The sequence below is a fragment of the Alosa alosa genome, chromosome 2 (assembly GCF_017589495.1).
Source record: "Alosa alosa isolate M-15738 ecotype Scorff River chromosome 2, AALO_Geno_1.1, whole genome shotgun sequence".
NCBI lineage: Eukaryota > Metazoa > Chordata > Actinopteri > Clupeiformes > Clupeidae > Alosa > Alosa alosa.
Genome location: NC_063190.1, coordinates 20450855 through 20476707, shown reverse-complemented (window position 1 = coordinate 20476707; position 25853 = coordinate 20450855). Strand labels below are relative to the sequence as shown.

Below are 25853 nucleotides of genomic sequence, written 5' to 3'. Positions count from 1 at the left end.
TTTATTATTAGACATTCTTTGGTAGTAGGTTGGTTCGATCGAAGATGTCGCCATCTAGAGGATATCGAACGACCTGACGCACGGGTTAACATTTCTGTACGTCACGACGCAAATTTGACATGAATACCGGAAGCCCGTGATTGCACCAGACAAATCGACCTAAGAAAAGTTATCATAGTTAAATGCGTTCATATTTATAATATATAATATACCGACTTTACGCGGAACGTAACTTTATGTGTTGGGTCGCCACGGGTTTGTGTTCGGAAGGACGTTTTGTATGCATATATTACTTCTCGCAAACTTTGCCCCCTGACTATCGTTACATCGTGGCTTTTTTTTAGTTGTGGCAAACTTAAAGTTGAACTCAAACTCATTAACTCGACTATATCAGGTCTGGCACTTTATAAAGTCCCTTAGAACAGTAACATGCCATTGGCACAGTTTCCAGATCCGTTTCAGAAGTTACCCTTAAGCAATGACACAGAGGTAAGTGATTATTGCACTTCAAATCAGTAGCAACGTTGATCATGTTGAAGTCGTGTTACAACGAATAGGCTATAGCCTATCTTTTTTTTTCAGTTCACTGCAAAGAATCGACAACATTTTATTCAACAATGACAACAACTTGACACTATACATACATTCTGCGTCTTTATGAAGTCAGAGAAAACTAACTAACTATTTGTGGTAACGCACGGTAGCTGGTTTGCAAGTGTTGTCAACTTCAAAACTGCTGTTGTGTGTTGATTCGTGTGTAACAACAATTATCTGATTAACGTGTGCAAGTACTTAATGTATTAGCTGTCATTTCCGATCAATCTATGTGTTTTCGAACACATAGACACATTTCCGAATATCTATCTGTTATCTTGTGACTGTCCTATGGGGACGGGTGGAAGTCGGCTGAATAGTTGGCTTGACCAGGCTTGCCCTAGTGGTATATCTACATAACAGTTTGAACTCACAAATGTAAAACACTTTATAATTTTGTATAATTTTTACTCTACCACGTTTTTTTTAATAGACAGATACATATTTGACTTAGGGCTGTCAAAATAACTGATTAATTTTGATTAATTTGAGAAAAAAAATAACTGATTGAAAAAAAAATAGCCCCGATTAATCGATTCCGTATGACCTTTGACCCCGAGCCGTAGTCAGTATTAGATTGTAAAATGAAGGAGAGAGAAGAACTTGTGCTGCCTAGATCATAGATTGGTACATTTACTTTAAGAAAACGGCCTGATGGTCTTGATAAAAATAAAGTGTTGAATAAAATAAAGTCCTCTGCAATGTCTACAGCAAGGAATTTGCATTGCACCGGAGTTCGTCAACTCTAAAGTCGCACATCAATGCAATTGGGCTAACATTGAGGGGAGTGTTAATTTAAGTGTTATTTTCATTGTGTCCCCTAGGTTATATCTGTGGCCTGAAATGCCTTTTATGTGAAAAAAAAACTTCTTCCTGAAGCACTTTTGAATTTATTTCCAGGTCATATCATAGATTATTATGGCTATTATTTGAACAGTGTAAATAATAATAAAAGAGTTTTTGAACTTTAATGTCACTTATGTTGATTATTCAATTTGAATTTAAATATTTAAAATACTTTCACAGCAAAAATGATATCCGATTCATTTAGATTAATTAATCACAGAGTATGTAATTAATTCGATTACATTTTTTAATCGATTGAAAGCCCTAATTTGACTGAATAGGCAAAAATATTTCCCCTCCTGCGGTCCATTAAACTGGCCTGTGGCATGCTTGGAGACGTTGTTGAGGCATTCAAGAAACCCACACAAATAAGCAGCGTGTGTCAAAAAACATCTCTCCAGTACCCAAAAGCAGTGCAATTGAAAATAAAGTGACATGCGATTTTCACACATTCACTCTGCCCATGCACAAGGTTGAGCTGTGACAGGCTGCAGTGTAGTCTCTTACTGGCCACTAGATGGCCACACTGCAGCTGCTTAATGTAGTCTTCTCTTGGACATGTCTGCTGTGTGTGTCTTTTGATGTGTTAAATATGTCTCATTTAAACCTAGCAGGTCACTGATGATGCCATGGGGGAAGAGGACCATGTTGAAAGTGTAAGTGTGTGTGCTGTTAAGGATGTGAGTGTGTGTATAGTTGAGTGAGTACTCTGAAGACGTTGGCTGTTGGGGTCTGTGTTAACAAGGCGGTTGTATGTGTGTGCGTGTGCATGCACGTGTGACTGTGTGCATGTTGCAGGAGGACTCTGCTGTAGAGATCAACATCACCAATGTGGTTAAAGAAGGCTCAGAGAAGGCTGACCCGTCACACTTTGACCTCCTCAAAGTTCTAGGACAGGGCTCCTTTGGCAAGGTGGGTATTCTACATTACTCTGGCGTTTTCGAGCTCCTGAAACAGAATGACAATGGTCATGTGATTTGTGCGAATGCTCATGTGATTCACGCTTCAGGTTTCCCTCCTACTGTCTAGGTGTCTTGTGCAGACAAGTTTCTGGCATTTAAAATGTGCTGTGTGGACCGAGAACCTTATTTAAAACAAAACAATGTTGTAATACAAAATCGGAGTAGTGTGGATGTAGTCAGAGAGAGAGAGAAAACAATTCAGGTGTGTGGGAAGTTACAGTAAGGTCTGTGTGTGTGTGTGTGTTAGTGTGTGTACTGTTGTAATTCAGTCCATCTAACATTCAATCAGTGGGAGAGGACAGTACACAGATCTAAAGAACTAAAGCCCAGTCAGGAGTGGTCAAAAGTTGTGCACAATAGTCTGTGTCTGTGTGTGTGTGTGTTTTAGGTGTTTCTGGTAAAGAAAATTACAGGCCCAGATGCAGGCCAGCTCTATGCCATGAAAGTGCTAAAGAAGGCCACGCTTAAAGGTGAGCATGTGTGTTTGTAAGAGGGTGCGTGCACACACACACACACATACACACACACACACACACACACACACACACACACACACACACACACACACACACACACACACACACAAAATCATGGACACTGGACACACAGGGAGTCAGCCTAGTTGGCTAACCTGACCCCTAACCCTGTAATTAACTATTAAACACCTGAGGAACAACAGGCCCTTTCTCAACTCTACTGTTCTTTTCAGCAAAACACACAGTCAGATAATGGCCTCTACAGGAATCAGTTGACAGATATCCGTTGTAGTGATGGAGAACTTTAATCCCTGTGTGTGTTTGTTTTGTATTTCTGCATCATCGCAGTGAGGGATCGTGTGCGGACCAAGATGGAGAGGGATATCCTGGTGGATGTCAACCACCCCTTCATTGTCAAACTTCACTACGGTGAGTTAACGGTCAGAGGGCAAACTTGACTACAGTGAGTTATAGAGGTCAAACTTCACTATAGTGAGTTATAGAGGTCAAACTTCACTATGGTGAGTTATAGAGGTCAAACTTCACTATGTTGAGTCAGAGGTGAAACTTCACTACAATGAGTTGTAGAGGTCAAACTTCACTATGGTGAGTCAGAGGTCCACCTTTACTATGGTGATTTGTAGAGGTCAAACAATGAGTTGTAGAGGTCAAACTTCACTATGGTGAGTCAGAGGTCCACCTTTACTATGGTGATTTGTAGAGGTCAAACTTCACTACAGTGAGTTGTAGAGGACAAACTTCACTATGTTGAGTCAGAGGTCAAACATTACTATGGTGATTTGTAGAGGTCAAACTTCAGCACAGTGAGTTGTAGAGGTCAAACTTCAGTACAGTGAGTTGTAGAGGTCAAACTTTACTACAATGAGTGAGTCACTATGGAGTGACATTCAATTCTGTTCCCATGTGCTCTACATATTCACTTCCAGAACTGAAGTGGCACTGTGTCTGGAGTAAAACAACGTTTTTGTAACGCAGGGCTGGTATTTTACACTGATATGGCGATGGCGATGGTCAAGCAGAAGGCATTCTGTGACTGACTGTCAACTGTGTGTGTATGTGTGTGTGTGTGTGTAGCCTTCCAGACAGAAGGGAAGCTTTATCTGATCCTTGACTTCTTGCGAGGAGGTGACTTGTTTACTCGGTTGTCCAAAGAGGTATCAGTACTCACTTGCTCAAACACACACACTCAAACACTTACTTACACTCATACTTACACTCTCGTACACTTACTTACACACTCATACACACAGTAACTTACACTGTCTTACACTTACACACTACACTTATACACACTATACACTACACACGCCAACACACTCATACACCTACCCTAACACACTTACATTCACCCTTATACTGGAGGCACATGTAACAAGGTGAAAAGCACATTTTCATACACTCATGCACATTCACTCATGCATGTAGATATTTAAGGCTGGGCTCGACATTAATGGTTGCCGGGTTGCCCTTGGCTACCAAATTGTTACAAGTGGCAACCCGATTTGGTTGGCTTTGAGCCCAGGACACACACAGGAACATTGTAGAATTTTTTCTTTCCTTTGTGTGCCTTTGCAATGTTGTGGCTGACTTTGTGTGTGTGTGTGTGTGTCACAGGTCATGTTTACTGAGGAGGATGTTAAGTTCTACCTGGCTGAGCTGGCTTTGGCGCTTAATCACCTTCACACTCTTGGGATCATCTACAGGGACCTCAAACCAGAGAAGTACATACACATGTTACACACAACCACACACACACACACACACACACACACACACACACACACACACACACACACACACACACACACACACACACACACACACACACACACACATATTAACCATTTATTTATGTCCACATGAAGAAAATGGTACAGGGACACAAATATTAAGAATGCAGTACAATACATATGCAGACCCATGGACCAGTAGCATGCACCAGGTCTTCACAATATCACTTAACCTAAGTGATATTTAACTTAACAAGCACAATACTCAGTTCTTAAGGGTATAAGTAGCAACGTCTCCGCCATATGTGGTGGCTGCCAATAATAGCAGAGATGGCACAGTACTTTGTAAGCTGTTTAGCCCTCCCTTTGGCCATCCCAAGTTGTTGCAGCACTCTTACTACCAACCTGTGTACGTGTCCGAGGCTACCAAATATGAATACGAGTAGTCACACACACACACACACATACAGAAATACATACAGGGCTGCTTTCTGTCACAGACGTGATGACCTAGTTGATCAAGAAAAGGACCATGTGAACCGTGTGTTCAGTGTGTGTAATTTAAAGTGGTCGTCTTGAAGAAGCAGCTTGTGCGGCGGGTTTTAGACCATGAATTTTACATTTGCTATTAAATGACATCACTGGTGAAATGAGGCTTAAAACAGATGGAGGCTACTTTTCAAATGAAGTGGACACACATTTAAGATCAATAAACACCAATAAACTAACTAACCAAAAATGACACAGTCCATTAGTTACACATTTATCATCAGACACCCAAACTACACAGGTTACCAGCAGACACACCCACTTACATTAACCTGCCCATTAACTGAATTGGGTTTAGCCAGGTGGGCTTTACACACAAGGCAATAGCCATTTCACATTACTAAATTCCATGGCAACAAGGCATATTTAATAATGTGTGTGCATGTGTGCCCGTGCACGTGCGTGCATGTTTGTCTCCACAGTATTCTTTTGGATGAAGAGGGTCATATCAAATTGACAGGTGAGTAGTATGTACCCATTTCTTCCGCATTTGTAGGATAAGAACCCCTCTCTCTCGCTCTGTGTTTGCATGTGTGTGTGTGTAGATTTTGACTTCAGTTTTTGGACCATTGAGAGTAAGGCCTATTCTCTTTCTCTTTCTCTCTCTCTCTCTCTCTCTCTCTCTCTCTGTGTCTCTCTTTCTCTCTGTCTCTGTGTGTAGATTTTGGCCTGAGTAAGGAATCGGTGGACCATGAAAATAAGGCCTACTCTTTCTGTGGGACGGTGGAGTACATGGCCCCAGAGGTGGTGAACCGCAGAGGCCACACCCACACAGCTGATTGGTGGTCCTATGGGGTCCTCATGGTAAGTGACCACACCCACATGGGCTGATTGGTGGTCCTCATGTGGTCTTCATGGTGAGTGGCCATACCCACACAGCTAATTGGTGGTCCTCATAGATCAGTGGGATAATCCACTACATTGACCATAGAGTACCGAAGTGTGACATTCCGTTTCCATGACGGCAGTGTCACTGGATCTAAACAAACTTTCAAAGTGGCTTCAGACATGTGGCATCATTTCTAGCTAATAAATTGTTTTAAATACAGGCTGTAGCCATTTAAACATGTTTTACCTGCTAGGCAGCAGCATAGCCACATAACACAGGTGGCAGGTGTAATAGAAAGAATCAAAATTCCAGTGGATATTTCACATCAAAGACTGGTGGCTGTTAAGAATGACGATTTTTGCAAAAATTCACGTCCGTGAAATTAAGGATTTTAACCGCAGGCTGTGAAGTTAAATGCTAGTCTCTTTTACGGAGGAAGCCCATGCTAAAACAAAACTCTGTAGTCATAAGTTTGATCGTGTTTGTATGAATATGTGTTGTAGTATGTGATTCCTACAGTGTAATAGAAATGTACTAATGTCTTAAAAACATTTAAATGTAAAAATATTTAAATAGATTAAGAAAGCCACCACTATGGTGACCTATGGATAGATTGGTTTGTTTAGATCCAGTGAAATTGCTGCCTTGACAATGCTACGTCATGGCTTCAGTACTCTATTGTATTTAGTCAGATTTGAATTCAACATTCTCAAAAGCGGAAGTAGTCAAAATATTTTTCCTGTTTAATAAATATCTCCAGATCAGTGAGTAAAGCCTGTTAGTACTACTGTTAGTAAAACATGTAAATATTTCTGTGGGTTGGCCCTGTAACCCAAAGTCTGACATGACCTGTTACATATGTGCATCCATATCTATCAGCACATGTTACATGCATGTGCTTCTGACGTTCTTGTCATTTCGTTTCTGACATTCTGATTGGTCCTCTACTCTAGTTTGAGATGCTGACGGGGACGTTGCCCTTCCAGGGAAAAGACCGGAAAGAGACGATGACCATGATTCTCAAGTCAGTCAAACCACCCCCCGCCCCCCTTACAAACTCAATCTCAATCTCTCTCTCTCTCTCTCTCTCTCAAAGAATTAGATAAATAACTATTTTTTACACAAAGACAACATTAACTGTGTGTGTGTGTGTTTACGTTGGTCACAGGGCCAAGCTCGGCATGCCACAGTTCCTGAGCGCTGAGGCCCAGTCGTTGCTGCGGAATCTCTTCAAGCGCAACCCTGGCAACCGCTTAGGTGAGTGCTTCTCATTTCAGATGTTAGAGTAAGAGTTAAACCAGTCATGCATTGGTTATGGTTAGAGTTAAACCAGTCATGCATTGGTTATGGTTAGAGTTAAACCAGTCATGCGCTCGTTTGGGTTAGAGTTAAACCAGTCATGCGTTGGTTATGGTTAGAGTTAAACCAGTCATGCGTTTGTTAGGGTTAGAGTTAAACCAGTCATGCGTTTGTTAGGGTTAGAGTTAAACCAGTCATGTGCTTGTTTAGGTTAGAGTTAAACCAGTCCTGCGCTTGTTAGGTTTTGAGTTAAACCAGTCATGCATTGGTTATGGTTAGAGTTAAACCAGTCATGCGTTGGTTATAGTTAGAGTTAAATCAGTCATGCATTGGTTAGAGTCAGAGTTAAACCAGTCATGCATTGGTTAGGGTTAGAGTTAAACCAATAGTGTGTGGGACAAGAGAAGAACTGTGTGACCCTTAACCCTCTGTGACCCCTGACCCTAACCCTGTGATGATTTGCCTGCAAGACAAGTTGCCTTTAGTAATAGCTATTGTTCTTTTGGGCTGTAGCAGGTAGCCTTATCCACAGGTAACCTTATGGTCAGGCTGTAGGAGGTAGGCTGCAGCAGGTAGCCTTATCCACAGGTACCCGCATCAGGTATGCCTCTGTGGAAACAGACTTGTGTTTGCCTGAGTGTAATGTGTGTGTGTGTGTGTGTGTGTGAGAGTGCATGATTGTAATGTGTGTGTGTGCGTGTGCGTGTGTTTGTTTGTGTAACGTGTTTGTGTTTGTTTAGGAGCAGGGCCCGACGGTGTTGAGGAAATTAAGAGACACGCATTCTTCTCAACTATTGACTGGAACGTATGTACAGCCCACACACACTCTCACATAGACACACAGTCACAAACTCAAACACACACACACACACACACACACACAATGTTTTGTGCTCTTTTAGTTCACACCACTTGCTGCTGAGGCTGCTATGCATCTTTGCAAGCATTTCATTAGTTTCATTTGTGCATTCATAGCACACAGGAAGTTATGGTGAAATGTTTTTCTTCAGAGATAACAGGAAGCCGGCAGACAAGGTGTGGCCTCATTAAACTAGAGTTTTCACATAGATCTCCATTTTTTGAGGTCACCCCGAAAATAATAGTTTTTTTATCTAGCTCGAGTTGCTAGGTCTAGCAGCTAAAACGTCCAGGCAGCTACAGCCTACAGAGGCAAGCAGGGACGGACTGGGACTAACAAAAGGCCCTGGACTTTCTTCCGAATAGGCCCACTACATAGTACATGCGCACACACACCCTTGTCCCTTGCTGTCTCACATACAAACATGAAATAGGTGGTCACAATGTACAAAAATGCAAATTATTTGCTGCTGGAGAATTTGAAAAATAACGCCTTAAATGATGACTTCTGGTGAATTTTGTGGAAACTAATTGATAAGATTAAAGAGATTGACGATTGACAAGATCGGCTAGGCCTACGATAAATGATTCGAGGGGTAAAGTTTGTCAATAGTCTAAATATTGGGACAGGACCATAGCCTACCTTTGTTGTAAAACTGGTTAAATGTCGCTGTTCTCCCACTCCGTTTTATGTTGCCTTGTTTTTCGTTTTTGATGGGCCTAAGTTCTTCCATGACGATCGGCTCTAACTCAGTGGTTCTTAACTGGTCTGGCTTTGGGACCCACAATTTCCCATGTTCATGAAGTCGCGACCCATATATAAATTTTTGGCGTTCAAACCAATGGATATGGTGAGCTACATGGTAAGACAAGCGAAGTGCCTGTAGGCCTACTTGTTTGGAACATGCAGATGTTTGGCATTAGCCTACATTTGTGAAGTCTTCAACTCTTGATGTCACCTTTCAAAGTACTCGACAGGTTTGTCTTTGACAGGGGTGCCTTGTTTCCATGTGGCATTTTAGTTTTGATGGTTTCATGCTCTCATGTGCCAGCCATCTACTGCACACCACACAATGGGGTTTCTGTCCTATTTTGTCCTCAGTTTAAGTGAATCCATATCCGAGCCTACTGTAGGGTACTTCAAATATTCAGAGTAGCTGCCACTAAACTTTGTTTACCACTAAAATGATGTCTAACATGACTTGTCACATAAACATTGTCTATGTCCATGCCATGGCAATGACTGATATGTAGGCTATGAATTTTATTTTTATCTAAGTTTATCAAAATAAAGGTCCAACATTAGATCTGATAAGGCAGCATTTTAAATTGCCGATTTTTTTTTATGATTTATTTTTAACCACAAGCTGTGCGACCCACCCAGAACGGTTCGGCGACCCACTTTTGGGTCCCGACCCACCAGTTAAGAAACACTGCTCTAACTGACATTCACCACCTGTTCTGCACGCAGGGAATTCAATTCTAGCGCGTTTTTGAAGCGCAAGGCTATGAGCAAGACTGAACCACAGAAAGGGGCGATATATAAAGGCTGCATCATCTTGCCTAGTGTCATTCATTGAAGACGCGATGGCGCAAATGTTTACTTTTTTGGATGACAATGACAATGACAACTGATAGCGAACTGATAGCTTTGATTAAGCCTGAGTGACGTATATTTATGTGGAGAGCTAGACAGTCGTACTTGGCTGATGAGGCCCTGAGCAAGGCAGTCGATGGCCGTTCTGGACTTTTCCAGAACGCACAGATTGTCAGTCCGCCCCTGGAGGCAAGTCCCACGGAGATCTATGTGAAAACTCCTTTAAATGAGAAACCTGCGATGGAGTGGACACAATGGTTTGCTGCATTTGCACTGAGGGAGGAAAAGGACTTCATGAGGCGGTCAGCTGGTCTAAGAGCCCTCACCTACCTAGCTTGACCCAGAACACAGATCCTAGCTTGACCCAGGACACAGATAGGTGTGAGATCACATGCTCTCAACCAATGTGCACAACACCAAACTAGCGTTCAGTGGGCCCAAAACTTTCCCCGTCAAGGCCAAATGCCGTGTCAGATCACACAGTTAGCCAAAGTGAAACTTCAACTGTGGAGACGCCTTTATCCCCAACAATCATCAACACTGGGGTGGTAGTTTATGAGTAATGTATTCACACACGCACTCATACACACTCTCATACACACATACTGTAGGCATACACGCACACACACTCACACACATGCATACAGACACACACACACACACACTCGAATATGCATACTCATTCACACTCACAATCACTCCCAGATCTGTCACTGTGTGGGTGGTGGTGCACCCTCTAGTGGCCAAATATAAGTAGCCATTATATTCCTCACTGCTGTTGCTCTAGAGTGGGACATGTAGGCACTACCTACACAAATAACTTTCATGGTAGTTCAAAATTCACACAGAAATGTTAATCCTGTGTGTGATAGATAGATAGATAGATAGATACTTTATTGATCCCCATGGGGAAATTTAATGTGTGTGTGTGTGTGTGTGTGTGTGTGTGTGTGTGTGTGTGTGTGTGTGCGTGCAGAAACTGCTCCGTAGGGAAATCCCACCTCCCTTCAAGCCGGCCACTGGAAGAAGAGACGACACTTTTTACTTCGACAAGGAGTACACCGCCAGGACCCCACGTGGTCAGTGTGTGTGTGTGTGTCTACCATCTGTGTGTGTATATCACCTGTATGTGATTTGTATCTCTTTGTGTGTATGTGGTGCCTGGGTGTGTGCATGCTCGCACGTATGTGCTATACTGTGTGTCTGTGTGTGTGCACACGCACGTGCATGTGTATAATAGGTGTGTGTGTATGTATGTATGTATGTGAGCATGTGTAATATATATGTGTGTGTGCATGTGCATCTGCATGTGCGTGTGTATGAATATGTTTTTAACGGTTGTGTGTGTGTCTGTGTCTGTGTCTTTTGTAATGTGTGTGTGTGTGTGTGTGTGTGTGTGTGTGTGTGTGTTCCCAGACTCTCCTGGTGTACCCCCCAGTGCAAATGCTCACCAGCTCTTTAGGGGTTTCAGTTTTGTGGCCATTTCTGAAGAGGAACAGTGTGGTCAGCCCCCCACCACACAGGTTAGCACAAACACACACACACATACACACAAACTCATACTCATTTCTGAAGAGGAGGAATATCAGCCCCCCATCACACAGATTAGTACACACACACACACACACACACAGACAAACACTCATACACACCATAGATAGATAGATAGACAGACAGACAGATGACTTTATTCATCCCAAAGCGTTAATTATGGTGTTACAGTAGCAATTAATCATTATTGCTTATATTAATAAGTCTCTGTTCAATTGAATGTAAAAGGTGCATGGATGTAGACACATATTATCTCCCCTTCTTTTGCTGTGTGTGTGTGTGTGTGTGTGTGTGTGTGTTTGTTTGTTTGTTTGTTTGTTTGTTTGTTTGTTTACAGCATTGCCCCCCTCTGAGTAATGCGCGTAATGCACGTCAGTTCTCTGATGTGTACGAGTTGAAGGAGGACATCGGAGAGGGATCCTACTCCGTCTGTAGGCGCTGCATACAGCACAGCACTGGAGCCGAATACGCCGTCAAGGTTACCTGTGCATCCCATCATAATCACAACATTGCATTACATTTACATTAGCATGCAACGGCAAACACTTCGCCATCTAGGTCGTGGCACGTTAGCCCAATATGCTGTCCAGGTCTCTGTATTTTAACGTTGATAATTTTAGGATTACACAGACTTCACTCTGTGTAATCATAAAATTATGGGTGTTCTGCCTTTGAGATTTCTGAGCGAAATCGCTGAAACGTCTGATTGGGAGGCACTCTTGTGATCCCATGTATTAAACAGTAGGCCTACATCACCTCCCTGCAAAGTTTATTTAAAAAATATTTCCCAACTAGCAGTGCTCAGTATGACTGGATTATGGATCCATTTAATGCAGCATGTTGGTATTTCATTGAATATATTGTACAATGCTGTAAAATGGCCTATGCTTCCTAATATGAAATATGTGTGTTATGTATTTATTTATTATTATATCTGCAGCACCAGCTGATTTTAACTCTGTTGAAGAGGATATATTTAGAACTTGTCATTATTCGAATAAATTTGACAATTTTAAGCTTGACCTACCACTTTCTTAGAGCGGATGAGGGACAGATGGGGCTCGAGAATAAAAAGTGGGTCCCCAGAAAAAAAGTTTGAGAAAAACTGGTCCAGCCTAACCAATTACATTCATCAGGATTTCTAATGCTACTTCCTACTTCGCCTAACATTTACAAACTGACAATACACTGCATTAGCAGTCAGGAAACAAACTCCCTGTGACTATTTGTTTACAGATCATCAACAAACTGATAATACACTGCATTAGCAGTCAGGAAACAAACTCCCTGTGACTATTTGTTTACAGATCATCAACAAGTCCAAGAGAGACCCAGCTGAGGAGGTGGACATTCTGCTTCGCTACGGCCAGCACCCCAACATCCTCACACTCAAAGACGTACGTGGGACCTCAGTACACCATTGTCATGCTCAAAAACAGAGTCTGGCAGCTTTACGCTTACTCTATCTGGTCACTGAACTTGTGTGTGTGTGTGTGTGTGTGTGTGTGTGTATAGGTGTATGATGATGGGCGGTCAGTCTACCTGGTCACTGAACTGATGAAAGGGGGGGAGCTGCTGGATAAGATCTTGCGTCAGAAGTTTTTCAGTGAGCGTGAGGCAAGCGCTGTGCTACACACCATCACTAAAACCGTGGACTACCTGCACTCACAGGGGGTAAGTAATCACTAGAACCGGAGAGTATCTGCTTACATAGGGGGTGAGTTAATGCTAGAACCGCAGAGTTTCTGCATACATAGGGGGTAAGAGACGGACATCTTGGTAAAGGGGCAGTTTAAATACAGGAGGGTGGCCCCAGCCAATACACGCCACCCCTGTCCACAGTGCCCAATCTGATTTCTTCAGGGAGACTGCACAGACAGCAGCAATTCTAAACCTTGTGTGTGTGTGTGTGTGTGTGTGTGTGTGTGTGTGTGTGTGTGTGTGTGTGTGTGCGTGCGTGTATATGTGTGTGTGCGCATGCAGGTGGTCCACAGGGACCTGAAGCCCTCCAATCTCCTGTACGTGGACTCCTCTGGTGATCCCTCCTCCGTTCGCCTGTGTGACTTTGGCTTCGCCAAGCAGCTGCGGGCCGATAACGGCCTTCTCATGACACCCTGCTACACCGCCAACTTCGTTGCTCCCGAGGTCCCTCTCTCTCTCCATCTCTCACTTGATCACTCTCTCCATCTCTGTCCATCTTTCTTTCCATCTCTCACTCCATCTTTGTCTATCTTCATCTCCGTCTCTCTTTATCTCTGTCTCCATCACTGTGCATACAGTACATCTCTTGTTGTCTCTGTCAGACAGACCACTTAGGTGTGTGTTCATTGTGTGTGTCTTTGTCTGCTATTTGCTTCCTGAGTGTATTTGTCTGATGGCTACTTATATATGTATGTGTGTGTGTGTGTGTGTGTGTGTGTAGGTTCTGAAGAAACAGGGCTATGATGCTGCGTGTGATATCTGGAGTCTGGGTGTTCTCCTCTACACCATGCTGACAGGGTATGCTGTCATTTTCTCTTTGTCTCTCTCTCTCCTTCTCTCTATCTCCCTCTCCTCCATCCTCCCTCCATCTTTCCCTCTCACTGTCTCTCTCTCTCTCTCCTTCTCACTGTCTCTCTGTTTCTCCCTCTAATCTGTCTCTCCATCTCTCCATCTCCTCTATCTCTCCATCTCTCCCCCTCACTGCCTCTCCATCTCTCCCTCACTGCCTCTCCATCTCTCCCTCTCTCCCCCTCACTGTCTCTCCATCTCTCCCTCTCTCCATCTCTCCCCCTCACTGTCTCTCCATCTCTCCCCCTCACTGTCTCTCCATCTCTCCCCCTCACTGTCCCTCCATCTTTCCCTCTCACTGTCTCTCTCTCTCTCTCCTTCTCACTGTCTCTCTGTTTCTCCCTCTAATCTGTCTCTCCATCTCTCCGTCTCCTCTATCTCTCCATCTCTCCCCCTCACTCTCTCCATCTCTCCTTCTACTCTCTCTCCATCTTTCCCCCTCACTGTCTCTCCATCTCTCCCTCTCATCTATATCCGTCTCTCCCCCTTAAAGGAACACGCCACCCAATGTCAGTATTAATATATGTTCTTACCTTAACTTTCACGAGTTGAGTCATACCTCTCTTGTGTCGGTTCGTGCACTCAAACGCTCTGGCGCGTGGCGCGAATGTGTTAGCATGTTGCTATGCTAGCGGGCTCAGACGTAGCCTTAGAGGGAGGAAGATAGCAGTAATAAAATACATCCAAGTTTTCCCTACTTAAATACAGTTGCACGAGTAGTTGATAAAAATGTGTAAGGTCACACAACATGAAACGTTTTTTCCAAGCGAATAAACAGGAGGACTACAATGTCTGGCGCAATTCGACCTAGCGTAGTAATATTAATTAACACCTAATTGTAGATCCTATCCACCACAGAGTTTAGAATCCATGCTTGATCGACCCCTCAGCCTCCCGCTCCCCTCTGAGCGAGAGAGAGAGAGGCACACACACTAGAGATGCGCGGATGGGCTATTATTTCAACCGTAACTGCATAGCAAAACTTATCATCCATCCGCACCAAAGTTTTTTGACCAATTTTCAAAACCGCACCCGCCCGCCATCCGCTGGTTGTTTTAATGTATATGGGTGATGCAGCGCTGCTGACGTGAGGCTAGAAAGCTCTTGCCTGTTCTAGAAAGACTGATCCAATGCAGCAAATATATTAAAAGGCTAAAGTCCTACATTGGCTATGTTGTAGCCTATCCCCAGAATATCAGCAGCAAACTCAGTCTCTGTCTCCAAATAAAACGCACATCAGCCTGTTGCCTACAATTTTATCATTGTAATAAAAAACGCAATTTGGCACATAATTTCAACATGCTGCTATCTGGCCTACTAATTAATGCCTATTGTACTTTATTTTTTGCAAAAAGAAAGAAATCCTTGATAAAATAAAAAGTCTTTCACATTATAGGCTACTTTACGCAGTGTCATGTCAGGGTGACACTATGACAATCCTGTTCTGAAGACTCCCATTCATTTTGACTGCATGGGAAGAGAGCGTGTCTTTTTCAGACAGACAGCGCAATTCATTTTATACCAGCAGGCAGGGACGTAGTCACCATAGACATTGAGGGGGACGTGTCCCCCCCAATATTTAAATATGACCAAAATGTCCCCCCCAATATACGGACATAGAAAAATAAAGAAAGAAAAAAACGCTACAGGAAACCAACAAGCACCACCATCTGAAATGTAATCAAACGTAAATAACGCACAAATTAGTGACCTAGGGATGGTTCCAGAGTAGCCTACACCCCTGAGTGGTTTGACCTGGTGGTTTTCCATTTTTAGTTTTTGTTAGTGGCGTGCGCTATCAAAAGCTTCCATTTACTGCACCCTACCAAAGATCCTTGATTACTAGCTCCGCTTTAACCCTCTCTGACCCTACTGCGGTGAGATAGGGCTTGTTGGAAAGGTGTAGCACAGACTCAAAGGGAACTTTGAAACATTTTCCATATTGTAACCTATTCTCGCAATGATAGCGAAACTGAAATGTTTTATTTTAAATGATGAATTTGTGCAAGCCTGTGTCATTCATTTCTTTCACATGTCTTACAACATAAATAATGCATTCATATGCTAGTACTAATGCCAAGAATTACCCTCTTTATAGGCCTCTTAGAAATGGTTGTTGCATCTTGCATGTTATTTAGATAATACTGAATCGCGCATCCATGCAGGCAAAACATAAGAATCAAACGTGGCGACGGCACACAAGTTGGAAAAAACGTTAACAATGCACTCGCGGTGATAGACAGAAGTCATAATTTAAAGGGTCATTTTTTTTAACAAATCTCCCGTGGTAGAATGCCTTAGGACCCCTCTGTCTGGAGGGGGGGGGGGGGGGGTATCTGTGCCCAGGGGTTCATAATCCATCCATGCCATGCCTATGTCCGTCAAAAGTTTGGAATACCCTAATTGACTGACTTCACTAACGACTTGTTTGTGATTTTTAATAATACTTTTGCATGGTAGGAAATGTATTGAAATTCTGTTTGGAGGTTCCTCAGACCCCACCACAGATTTGGTCCCCCCCAATGTTGACATCATGACTACGGCCTTGCCAGCAGGCCGATCGGACAAACTCTGGCGCCTCGATATTAAAGAAACGCCGACTCCATTCATTCCGAAAGTCCACTGCACAACGTGCAACGTGCATGTTCACATTTTTAGTAACAACCGCCAAACTTGCTTGCTTGCCTTACACATCTAAGTTTTTCTGACTATTTTTCTTACCTTCTTTTTTCCGCTGTGGATGTTATTGAGCTTGTAGAAGTTTTAGCTCTTACCTTCTGAACATCTCGCACTGCCATCGCCCGATGTCATTTCTGAGTCATATCACTCCAGACTCCGCTGTCTGACGTGCTCTTTTCCCATGCAGTCAAAATGAATGGGAGTCTTCAGAACAGGCTTGTCACCCTGACATGACACCCTGACATTGAGTGCGTAAAGTAGCCTATAATGTGAATGACTTGTTATTTTATCAAGGATTTCTTTCTTTTTGCAAAAAATAAAGTACAATAGGCATTAATTAGTAGGCCAGATCGCAGCATGTTGAAATTATGTGCCAAATTGCATTTTTTATTACAATGATAATTCTAGGCAACAGGCCGATGGGCGTTTTATTTGGAGACTGTTTTGCGAGACAGAGACTGAGTTTGCTGCTCATATTCTGGGGATATGCTACAACATAGCCAATGTAGGACTTTAGCCTTTTAATATATTTGCTGCATTGGATCAGTCTTTCTAGAACAGGCAAGAGCTGAATATACATTAAAAAAAACAGCGGATGGCGGGCGGGTGCGGTTTTGAAAATTGGTCAAAAAACGTTGGTGCGGATGGATGATAAGTTTTGCTATGCAGTTACGGTTGAAATAATAGCTCATCCGCGCATCTCTAGTGTGTGTGCCTCTCTCTCTCTCGCTCAGAGGGGAGCGGGAGGCTGAGGGGTCGATCAAGAATGGATTCTAAACTCTGTGGTGGATAGGATCTACAACTAGGTGTTAATTAATACTATGCTAGGTCGAAGTACTCCAAAGTGCTATTGCGCCACACATTGTAGTTCTCCTGTTTATTCGCTTGGAAAATCGCCATGTTTCATGTTGTGTGACCTTACACATTTTTATCAACTACTCGTGCAACTGTATTTAAGTACGGAAAACGTGGATGTATTTGATTACTGCTATCTTCCTCCCTCTACGGCTACGTCTGAGCCCGCTATTCGCGCCGCGCGCCAGAGCGTTTGAGTGCACGTACCGATATGGGAGAGGTATGACTCAACTCGTGAAAGTTAAGGTAAGAACATATATTAATACTGACATTGGGTGGCGTGTTGCTTTAAGGGGGCTTCAAACCAAAGATTCACGGCGAGATGAGCTGCGACGTTCTAAAACCTTGAAACTGCGACTAGACATGATGAATGCTTTGCAACGACTTGCAACAGCTGGCAACAACGTGCAACATTTAATTCACACCGCTGCAACATCTCCTGCAACGGTTTCGTCTCGTTGCGAATCTTTGGTGTGAATTGGGCCTTACAGAGAGCATAAACATGTGTACAAGAGCACAAAGCTAGGTCTCTTTATTCTTCTTTTTCTCTCATAGCTTCACTCCATTTGCTAACGGGCCTGATGACACTCCAGAGGACATTCTGACTCGTATTGGCTCCGGAAAGTTCTCCCTGACTGGTGGATACTGGAACTCCGTCTCTGCAGAGGCCAAGGTGAGGGTGTTGCTTTAACAGGAAAACTTTATTGTAGGGAACACAAGTAATCAACCATAAATACTTCACCAATATGTGTATGTTTGAGTGCTCAACAAGGTCTGTATTAAGCATCATTGCACATGTATTAGATCTTTATTAGTTCTTTCTTGATCTAAGGTTACTGGTATGTAGTATGGGGGGAAATGGAGAGTTTACAGACTCCTAATACACAGTCTGAATATGTGACTTAGAGTGCCAGAATAGTAGCATAGACAATATGTTGGAAGGTTATAACATTTAACACAATGCGACTAATACACATGAAATTACTGTATACCAATAACCTTAGTTAAAATGAACTAGTTGCTTAATAGGGATTTTCCAAGAATAAATCGCCTATTCTGTAACATGCTGTGTAGTGATGCTTAGTACAGACCTTATTGAGCACTACCACTTACACATATGGATTATATTAATTGTCTAACACTAAAGTAAAGGGTTAGCTCTTTAACCTGTATGTTAGTGATGATGCTTAACCGTGTCACTGCCGGTGGTGTTAATACTCGGTTGCTGTGTGATTGTGTGTGGTGCCTTCAGGACCTGGTCTCTAAGATGCTGCACGTGGACCCTCACCAGCGCTTAACAGCCGCTCAGGTCCTGCGCCACCCATGGATTGTCCACAAGGACCGTTTACCTCAGTTCCAACTACAGCGACAAGACGCTCCCAATCTGGTCAAGGTATCTCAAATGCACTTGCACACTCGCTCTCTCTCTCTCACACTCACACACACACTGTCCTAGCTTTATATGGAGACTGAAGTTAAGGTTTTCATGGTTAAAGGAGTGCTCCAGCATGTTTCAGCCTGGGTGCTGTTGTCAGATGTTTTTGAGTATAGTCATTAGGGGGAGAAAGGAAACACTGGTGTAGCATTGAGATAGCTCTCCTCCTACAGTAGTTGTGAGAATAGCTAGGTGGCTACATTGCTACTTATCATAAGAGGGTGGACGTCAAAGTAGACCGCTTTTTGAGCCACTGAAATTTTGTGTCTTTTTAATGGAAAAGGACCAACAAATAAATATTTAATACCTATCAATCTACACATCTCCTCCTCCCTCTCTCTCTCCACCACGCCCCCCCATCTCCTCTTTCTTTCCCTCTCTCTCCACCATCTCCTCTTTCTCTTCCTTTTTCCACCATGCCCCCCCATCTATTACTCTTCCCTTCTCTCTCTCTTCCTCTTTCTCTCTCTCTCTTTCTCTATCTCTCTCTCTCTCCACCATGCTCCGTCGTCTCCTCTTTCTCTTCCTCTCCCTCTCTCCACCATGCCCCCCCATCTATTTCTCTTCCCTTCTCTCTCTCTTTCTCTATCTCTCTCTCTCTCTCTCTCCACCATGCTCCCCCATTTCCTTTCTCTTCCTCCCCCCATCTCTTCCCCCTTTTTTCTCTTCCCCCATCTCTATCAGGGTGCGATGGCTGCAACCTACTCGGCTCTGAGCCGCCATGTGTCCCCTGCTCTGGAGCCAGTCGGTCGCTCTACACTGGCCCAGCGCCGCGGGGTGAAGAAGTTGCCCTCCACCGCCGTCTGACCTCAGAGTCACCTCTGCTTTACCTCAACATGACCCCTCAGATGACCTCAAGATGACCTTTGGATAACTTTCAGACAACTTCCAGACCACCACTACCAAGTATGGTATGAACCAGATCTGTGTGCAGATGAGGACTATCAATAAGAAAATGACCGAGAGATGGACTTTTGATAAACTGTGTTTAGTTTTTGAACATTTCTATTTCATTCTGCCATGCTTTAGAACGTTCCGCCTAGTTATATCAATTTATACTGCCTCCCTTACCAAGTACAAACACTGAATCTGTGTCTAAACACCTTCCATTATGCAGCTGATGCCTCAGTAGGACTCCTACACAAGTTGACCTTAACAGCTGCTGAGTTAAAGATTTAATAGTCAGTTAATAGTTAGTTAATAAAGTTAAATGGTGAACAGATGGGAAAGGTTCAAGCTAGCCTACCTAGCATACTAACATGACTGAGCATTAGCATGGACCGCTCAGATAGCATATCGCTGATGACTTGTAAAACAGTGAAAATATAGCTATAGTTTTGGTTATACCTAATGATTGCCATGCTTATTCATCTTTCTGATTCCTGAAATCACAGCACAGACCTGATTTAGTTTGTCATAATTGCGTTCTTAGATGTTAAACATACACAGGAGAGTCAACCAATTAGACACTCAACCAATGATGTAGTCGTACCCATAACCTTAGATAGATGCTATAAACAGTATTGTTACATTTCCGTTGTGGTGTGGCCTTTCCAACTCTGAGCCCAGAACTGGATAAAGATTCTTCAGGACAGCTTATGTGTTTATAGCCACTTTCATGCTGTAGTCTTCAACTTTTCTACACATTACTCAAACTGTATGAGAGAATGGTATGACCTGGATGTTTCTCTGCAACCTTCCAAAAATTAGCCCATGCGTGACAGTTGCGGTTTCAAGCTGCGTGTCCTGAGTCCCAAAAAATATCTTCAGTATACTAAAATGTCCCAGTTTTCTCCTTCACTCGTAGTTACCTACACCAATCAAAAACATGAACAATGCAACTTGCACCTGAATTCAACGCTGTTTTTTCTGTATGTGTCAAGCGGTGTATCATTGCCAAGGCTGTTTGCTGTGGCCCTCCTGAATCTGGTCAATTTAGCGGTCATCATGCCAAAGAGAATGGTGGCCTTATCTTACTGCCCAGTAGGCTTACTGTTCCTTTTTTTAGCATAATATCTGGCAAGAAAAATTCTGTGTTGATATAAATGTTGATATAAAACATCAGATAAGACCACCATAAGTTATATTACACCGGTGCAATTGTGTTTAGTAGCATTGTTATACAGAATCTTTAGACATTAGCCGGCTTCAGACCGTCAAGCCAAAGCCGAGCTAGCCAGGCCGTGCCGGGGCTAATTGCTTTCACACCTTCAGGTGCTGGTGCTAACTGGTGCCACTTAGGGGCTATATTGGTGCTACTGGCCCCTGATTTTTGGCCCACCCTAAACGTTGGTCCACTTGGTGCTAGAGCCGGGCTAGGGGTCGTGTCAAGGTGAAGGCAGGGTCAACCCCTTGTTGTGTGAGAAAGTCGAGAAACATGATGGAATGGAATGGCTATAAAAGCACAGCTATATTTGCTAGTACACCGAGTTTAGAGATAGCGGTTATGTCTGTATTAAAGAGGTTTGCCTGTCAGTAGGCTAACTCTATCCAGAGGTCGCCATTTAGCACAGTAGGCTAAAATTAAAAGAGTTAAAAGAATTATGAGTTAATTAACATAGACAAACGTCCCACTAAATTATTCCTGCCAGTGTGTTTTATGCTATCAATAGTGTAGCCTACTTAGATCGTAAAAGCTCCAATTTCAGTTTCAGCCCCTTTCGTTCAGAAATTCTAAAATAAAGATGTTTTTTAATAACCTGACTCCGCCAGATGGATTTGCTCCGCATATCCATCTGGGAACTTTTCATTGAAGAACTTTTGGGAAGGAGCGGAAATACTGTTTAGCTAATTGGATAAACCATCTGTCTATCACCACCTTTGGTGGTTATCGACGGGCCAAATCAACCAATTAGATGAACAAAGTGTTCTTCTAATGCCTTCGTTTAACATACAATTAAGTTAGGTAACGTAACTAACGTTAAGATGTTTTAACTTACCATTTGTATGTGACATGAACCTAATCAACGAGATCATTTATAGAAATGAATAGGCTATTAAGTGACATACACGTAAAAGGACAGAAATAGGTGACTGACTTCGATAGCACACAGTATAGGAAAGAGATACGCGACTTTCTGCTCATCCTATGTGAAAATTGGTGACGTTTTCACAAGCGAGGGTGTGTCGAGGTGTAATGCGGAGAGGCTAATGGCCTGACAGTCTGAACACAAACGTCTCAGGGTCATGAGGCTTGTAGCCTGGGCTACTATCACCAGGTGGCCCCTCAAATTACCCTAGCCTGGCCTGGCTCAACGGTCTGAAGCCGGCTATTGTGTCTGTACGTCAAAACCGCTTTGGTCTCCTTACAGCGTGTCCTAACAGGATCTGACTGTATTGTAGCATTCAATGTTATCTGTCTACACTGAATCTGTTAAATATGTCTCTATTGCATCACATTTGACATTCCAATTGAAAACAATGCTCTGGAGGGTCTTGCTGTCTGCACCATGTACAGTAGGTGTTATATAGAACTGGAGAGGGGAAGAAAGTACCACCCTAATTCATTTCAATGGTCCGTGATAGGCCATGTCTGACCTTGACCGCAACCATCTTTTTCTAAAATGGCGTTTCACATGTTTTTCCGGCACCAATCTGGAGTCAATTGGGTGTCCTCTTACAGATGGAGAAAACATAGAGAACAACGATATGCCATCGATATCGATCAGCCAATCTACACGGATGACATATTTTGTGGCCATCAGAAATGTGTCACCTAATTGGCTTGTAAGTGAAAATGGGGCCAGAAGCAAGCACATGTTGGATGCCATTTTTAAAGATGGTGCTCTTACAAAAAATAACTGCAGTGATGGGATCATTATACTGCAGGTTTTCTGCAGGTACAATACAGTCAGAATATTGCTTTTGTGCAGTAAAGTGCAGCACATGTTTTGGACAGTTTTTTTCATGACAAAAACATTGCACTTGCACTAGTGCAGTTATTTTTTGTAAGGGTGGTGGCCAGCTTTGATGCTAACTGGCCGAAACCAGAGAGGAGACACAGCACTCAAAGAATCCTCCATAGAAATGCATTGGGTAGTTTGTAATGCCAATATGCCAGTAGTCTATACATATATCTCGCCCCTTCCTGTATGCCTCCCCATTCACTTGAATAGGAAAATAGCTGCCTGATAACTGCCCAAAGTGCGTTACCAAGATGGCTGCCGAGTGGGGGGACTTGCCTATAAGGACTTTACTGAAACTAACCCTGTAAATGCTAACCTCCTGCTCTGGGATGCTAACGGGCTGAAGCTAACCCTCCAAATCCTGACACCCTGGTCTGCATCCAGCCCTAGCACTCATGAGAGTGACTCTGCTGGACTCTGCATTCCAGCAACCTTGTCTGAGAGCTGCACTGGCGAAGGAGTAGAATTGATTCCAAATGTTTGAAAAGTTCCTCACATTGCACATTTCCCTGAATGCATTTATAAGTCGTAAAGACAGAATTCCATAGGACTATATCGGGCTAATGCAATGCCAGGTCTACAATGAACTTTTTTGCACTTGACAATCAGTCTTCTCAAACATAAGGAGCAAAAATCTACCCAGTGAAAGTTTAAAATTGATGTGTTGGATTTTTTGTATACATGTTTTTTGGCTCTGTGTTGCCAAGATATCCACTAAAGTTAGCATGCTAATTAATTACCCTAGGATTATATTCTCTTGTAATACCTCTGTGTACCTTGAGAGGCACTGTATTAAATATATACAAGTCAATACACGGGAGCTGTAACGGTGCATTCAAGGCAACTCAAATTCTACACACACCCCTTTAAGGAATATTTTAGGATTCTAGATACACACCCCTTTAAGAAATATTTTAGGATTCTACACACACATTCCTTTGAGGAATATTTTAGGATTCTATACACACAATCCTTTCAGGAATATTTCTACACACAACCCTTTAAGGAATATTTTAGGATTTCATATATGTAATTTAATTCTACATACCCCTGTTAACCTAAGTAATATTTTAGGATTTCATATGTAATTACTAGTATTTGAAGTCTGACTATTCACCAGACAATGTAAGTATGTAGCCTTACCGAATCAAACAGGCTATACAGTAGGCTAGTTGTCTTCGTTTTGGGGACTGGGATTATCTGATATTAAATGCTTGAAATAATTATACATGCTTATAAATATAAATATGAAGTTTCAGTATGCTATAAAGTGTTCAAAAGGATTTGTAAGACACAATTCTGATGTTTCCTGATCTTGTGGAATGGATATTCTGCTGCATTTCAGATGGCTACTTTCTAAAGCCTTGTATTCTACAGTACCTGTGATGTTGCATGTATGTGTGTGTGAAGAGAGGAGCAGGGCAGTCATATGCTCCTACTCAGGACTTATGTTAACAGTTCAGGAGTGTTCGCTTCACGCTCTCCAGCACATGTACTGTATGCAGAAGTCAGTGATGTGGGATGTGTTGTGAACTTCACTGGTTGCCTTTGCTCTTGTTGGTTATTCCGGCTCCAAACCATCTCTTACGTCTCTCCTTTCTTCTGGAACGCTGTGAATGACACAACAAGGCAGGGGCCTCTTGAAAATTATGGAGGCTGTGCATCATACAACACATAGGCAGCGTTATTTTACACACTCCAATCACCTATTGAACATGCACTTGATATATCTAGATATAGCTTCAAAGAGATTAATTTGCTTTTATACCTTTGGGAAATATGCTGGTGTTTATGTGGGATATGGCTTTTGGTGAGTATGGACTGTATGGGAAAGTCTATTTGGATTCCAAATGTATTCTGTAACTTTTTTTATCTTCTTTCTATAATCTATATTTTAACAATTTAACATGATTATAATTCTTTGTCACGTGGCTTTAATGATCAACAATTTAAAAAAATGTGAATGTTTTTTTACATACATAAACCAGAGCAGAATCATTGCAAGCAGCACAACCCTTCATGCAGATAGCATGGGGAGAACCTATATTCTATCACAGAGTTCTATAGGTTCTCCCCATACCATCACAGGGCCCTATAGGTTCTTCCCATTCCATCACAGAGCCCTATAGGTTCTCCCCATTCCATCTTAGAGCTTACAACATGGACTCCAGATGTTGCCTATTCCATTCCAGAACCCTATAGGTCTGGTCCATTACAGTTCTGAGTGCTGCTGCTCCTAGCGCCCACTCATTGGGCTGGGAGCTGGACCTGCTGGGTCCTCCAGCATCAGATCAACATGCTGTCCCGACTCAGTAGTTGGGTTTGGCTCTCTAGATGCAGATTATGGGCTAGATTCTGTGTGTTCTGCATGTGTGTTTGTGTATGTATGTGTAAGTGTTTCGACTGTCCCTGAACACTGTCAAGAAAGAATATCGTACTTACTTATCTGTTTTGCTTCTTGTATCAGAAAAATAAGTACATAAAGGGATGATTGTTTGAACAATGGGATATTTTAGTTCAGTGCTTATCCGAGACCAATTGTCAAATCCATTTAAAAAATGTATTTCTGTCTCTTCTGCTGTGTCTCTATATGTGTCAATGATTAAGTCAATAAAAATATTTTTTCTACTTATATAATTTCTGTCTACAGTTTACAGTGTGTATTCCAGATCACTGCGGGGCACAAGTGAAGTGTAAGTAGGTAAATTGTATTTTTAAAAGACATTTGAAACATCATTTACACTGACCAAAGTGATGTTCAGAATACCTACACTCTAAGTTTTTTTGTTTTTCATAGTATGTCTAGCTTTTTTTCCTACGACTTATAGTCAGGTGCGACTTATATATAAAAATATATACAATTGAACATGTTTTTAAATGTTAATTCATATTAATTGACATGAACCCTAAATGAAACACCATCGACAGCCGCGAGGGCTCTAGGCTTGTGGAATGAGATCGTGAGCTTGGCTTGCGACAAGTCAGACATTTTTTCGGTGGGTTTGGGGGTGCCCCCCCCGGAAAATGTATTTAATATATAATATTGTTATGTAAATGCACAAGTTCTGCGCACTTTCATTCAGAGATTAGTGTTTGCACTATGCCTGAAACACACGT

The 25853-nt window shown here is 42.5% G+C and overlaps 1 protein-coding gene across 3 annotated transcripts; it reads left to right on the top strand.

Annotated features, from left to right (window-relative positions):
* Positions 1-129: 129 nt before the first annotated feature.
* On the top strand, positions 130-25371 carry rps6ka3a (ribosomal protein S6 kinase a, polypeptide 3a). 3 transcript variants are annotated; one of them, XM_048233743.1, is made up of 22 exons: positions 130-489; positions 2055-2096; positions 2239-2352; positions 2791-2872; positions 3227-3307; positions 3974-4053; positions 4514-4620; positions 5601-5638; positions 5840-5982; positions 6961-7031; positions 7176-7264; positions 8047-8111; positions 10738-10840; positions 11178-11284; positions 11650-11790; positions 12620-12709; positions 12828-12986; positions 13296-13457; positions 13735-13811; positions 17952-18069; positions 18649-18789; positions 19516-25371. In XM_048233743.1, exons 1-22 carry the CDS (start codon positions 430-432, stop codon positions 19636-19638), a joined length of 2193 nt encoding a protein of 730 aa, XP_048089700.1. In that variant the 5' UTR covers positions 130-429; the 3' UTR covers positions 19639-25371. The 3 variants fall into 3 exon arrangements, with proteins under 3 accessions (XP_048089700.1, XP_048089708.1, XP_048089691.1); XM_048233751.1 differs by having other exon boundaries at positions 2052-2096; positions 8053-8111; XM_048233734.1 differs by having other exon boundaries at positions 2052-2096.
* The last annotated feature ends 482 nt before the right edge of the window (positions 25372-25853 follow it).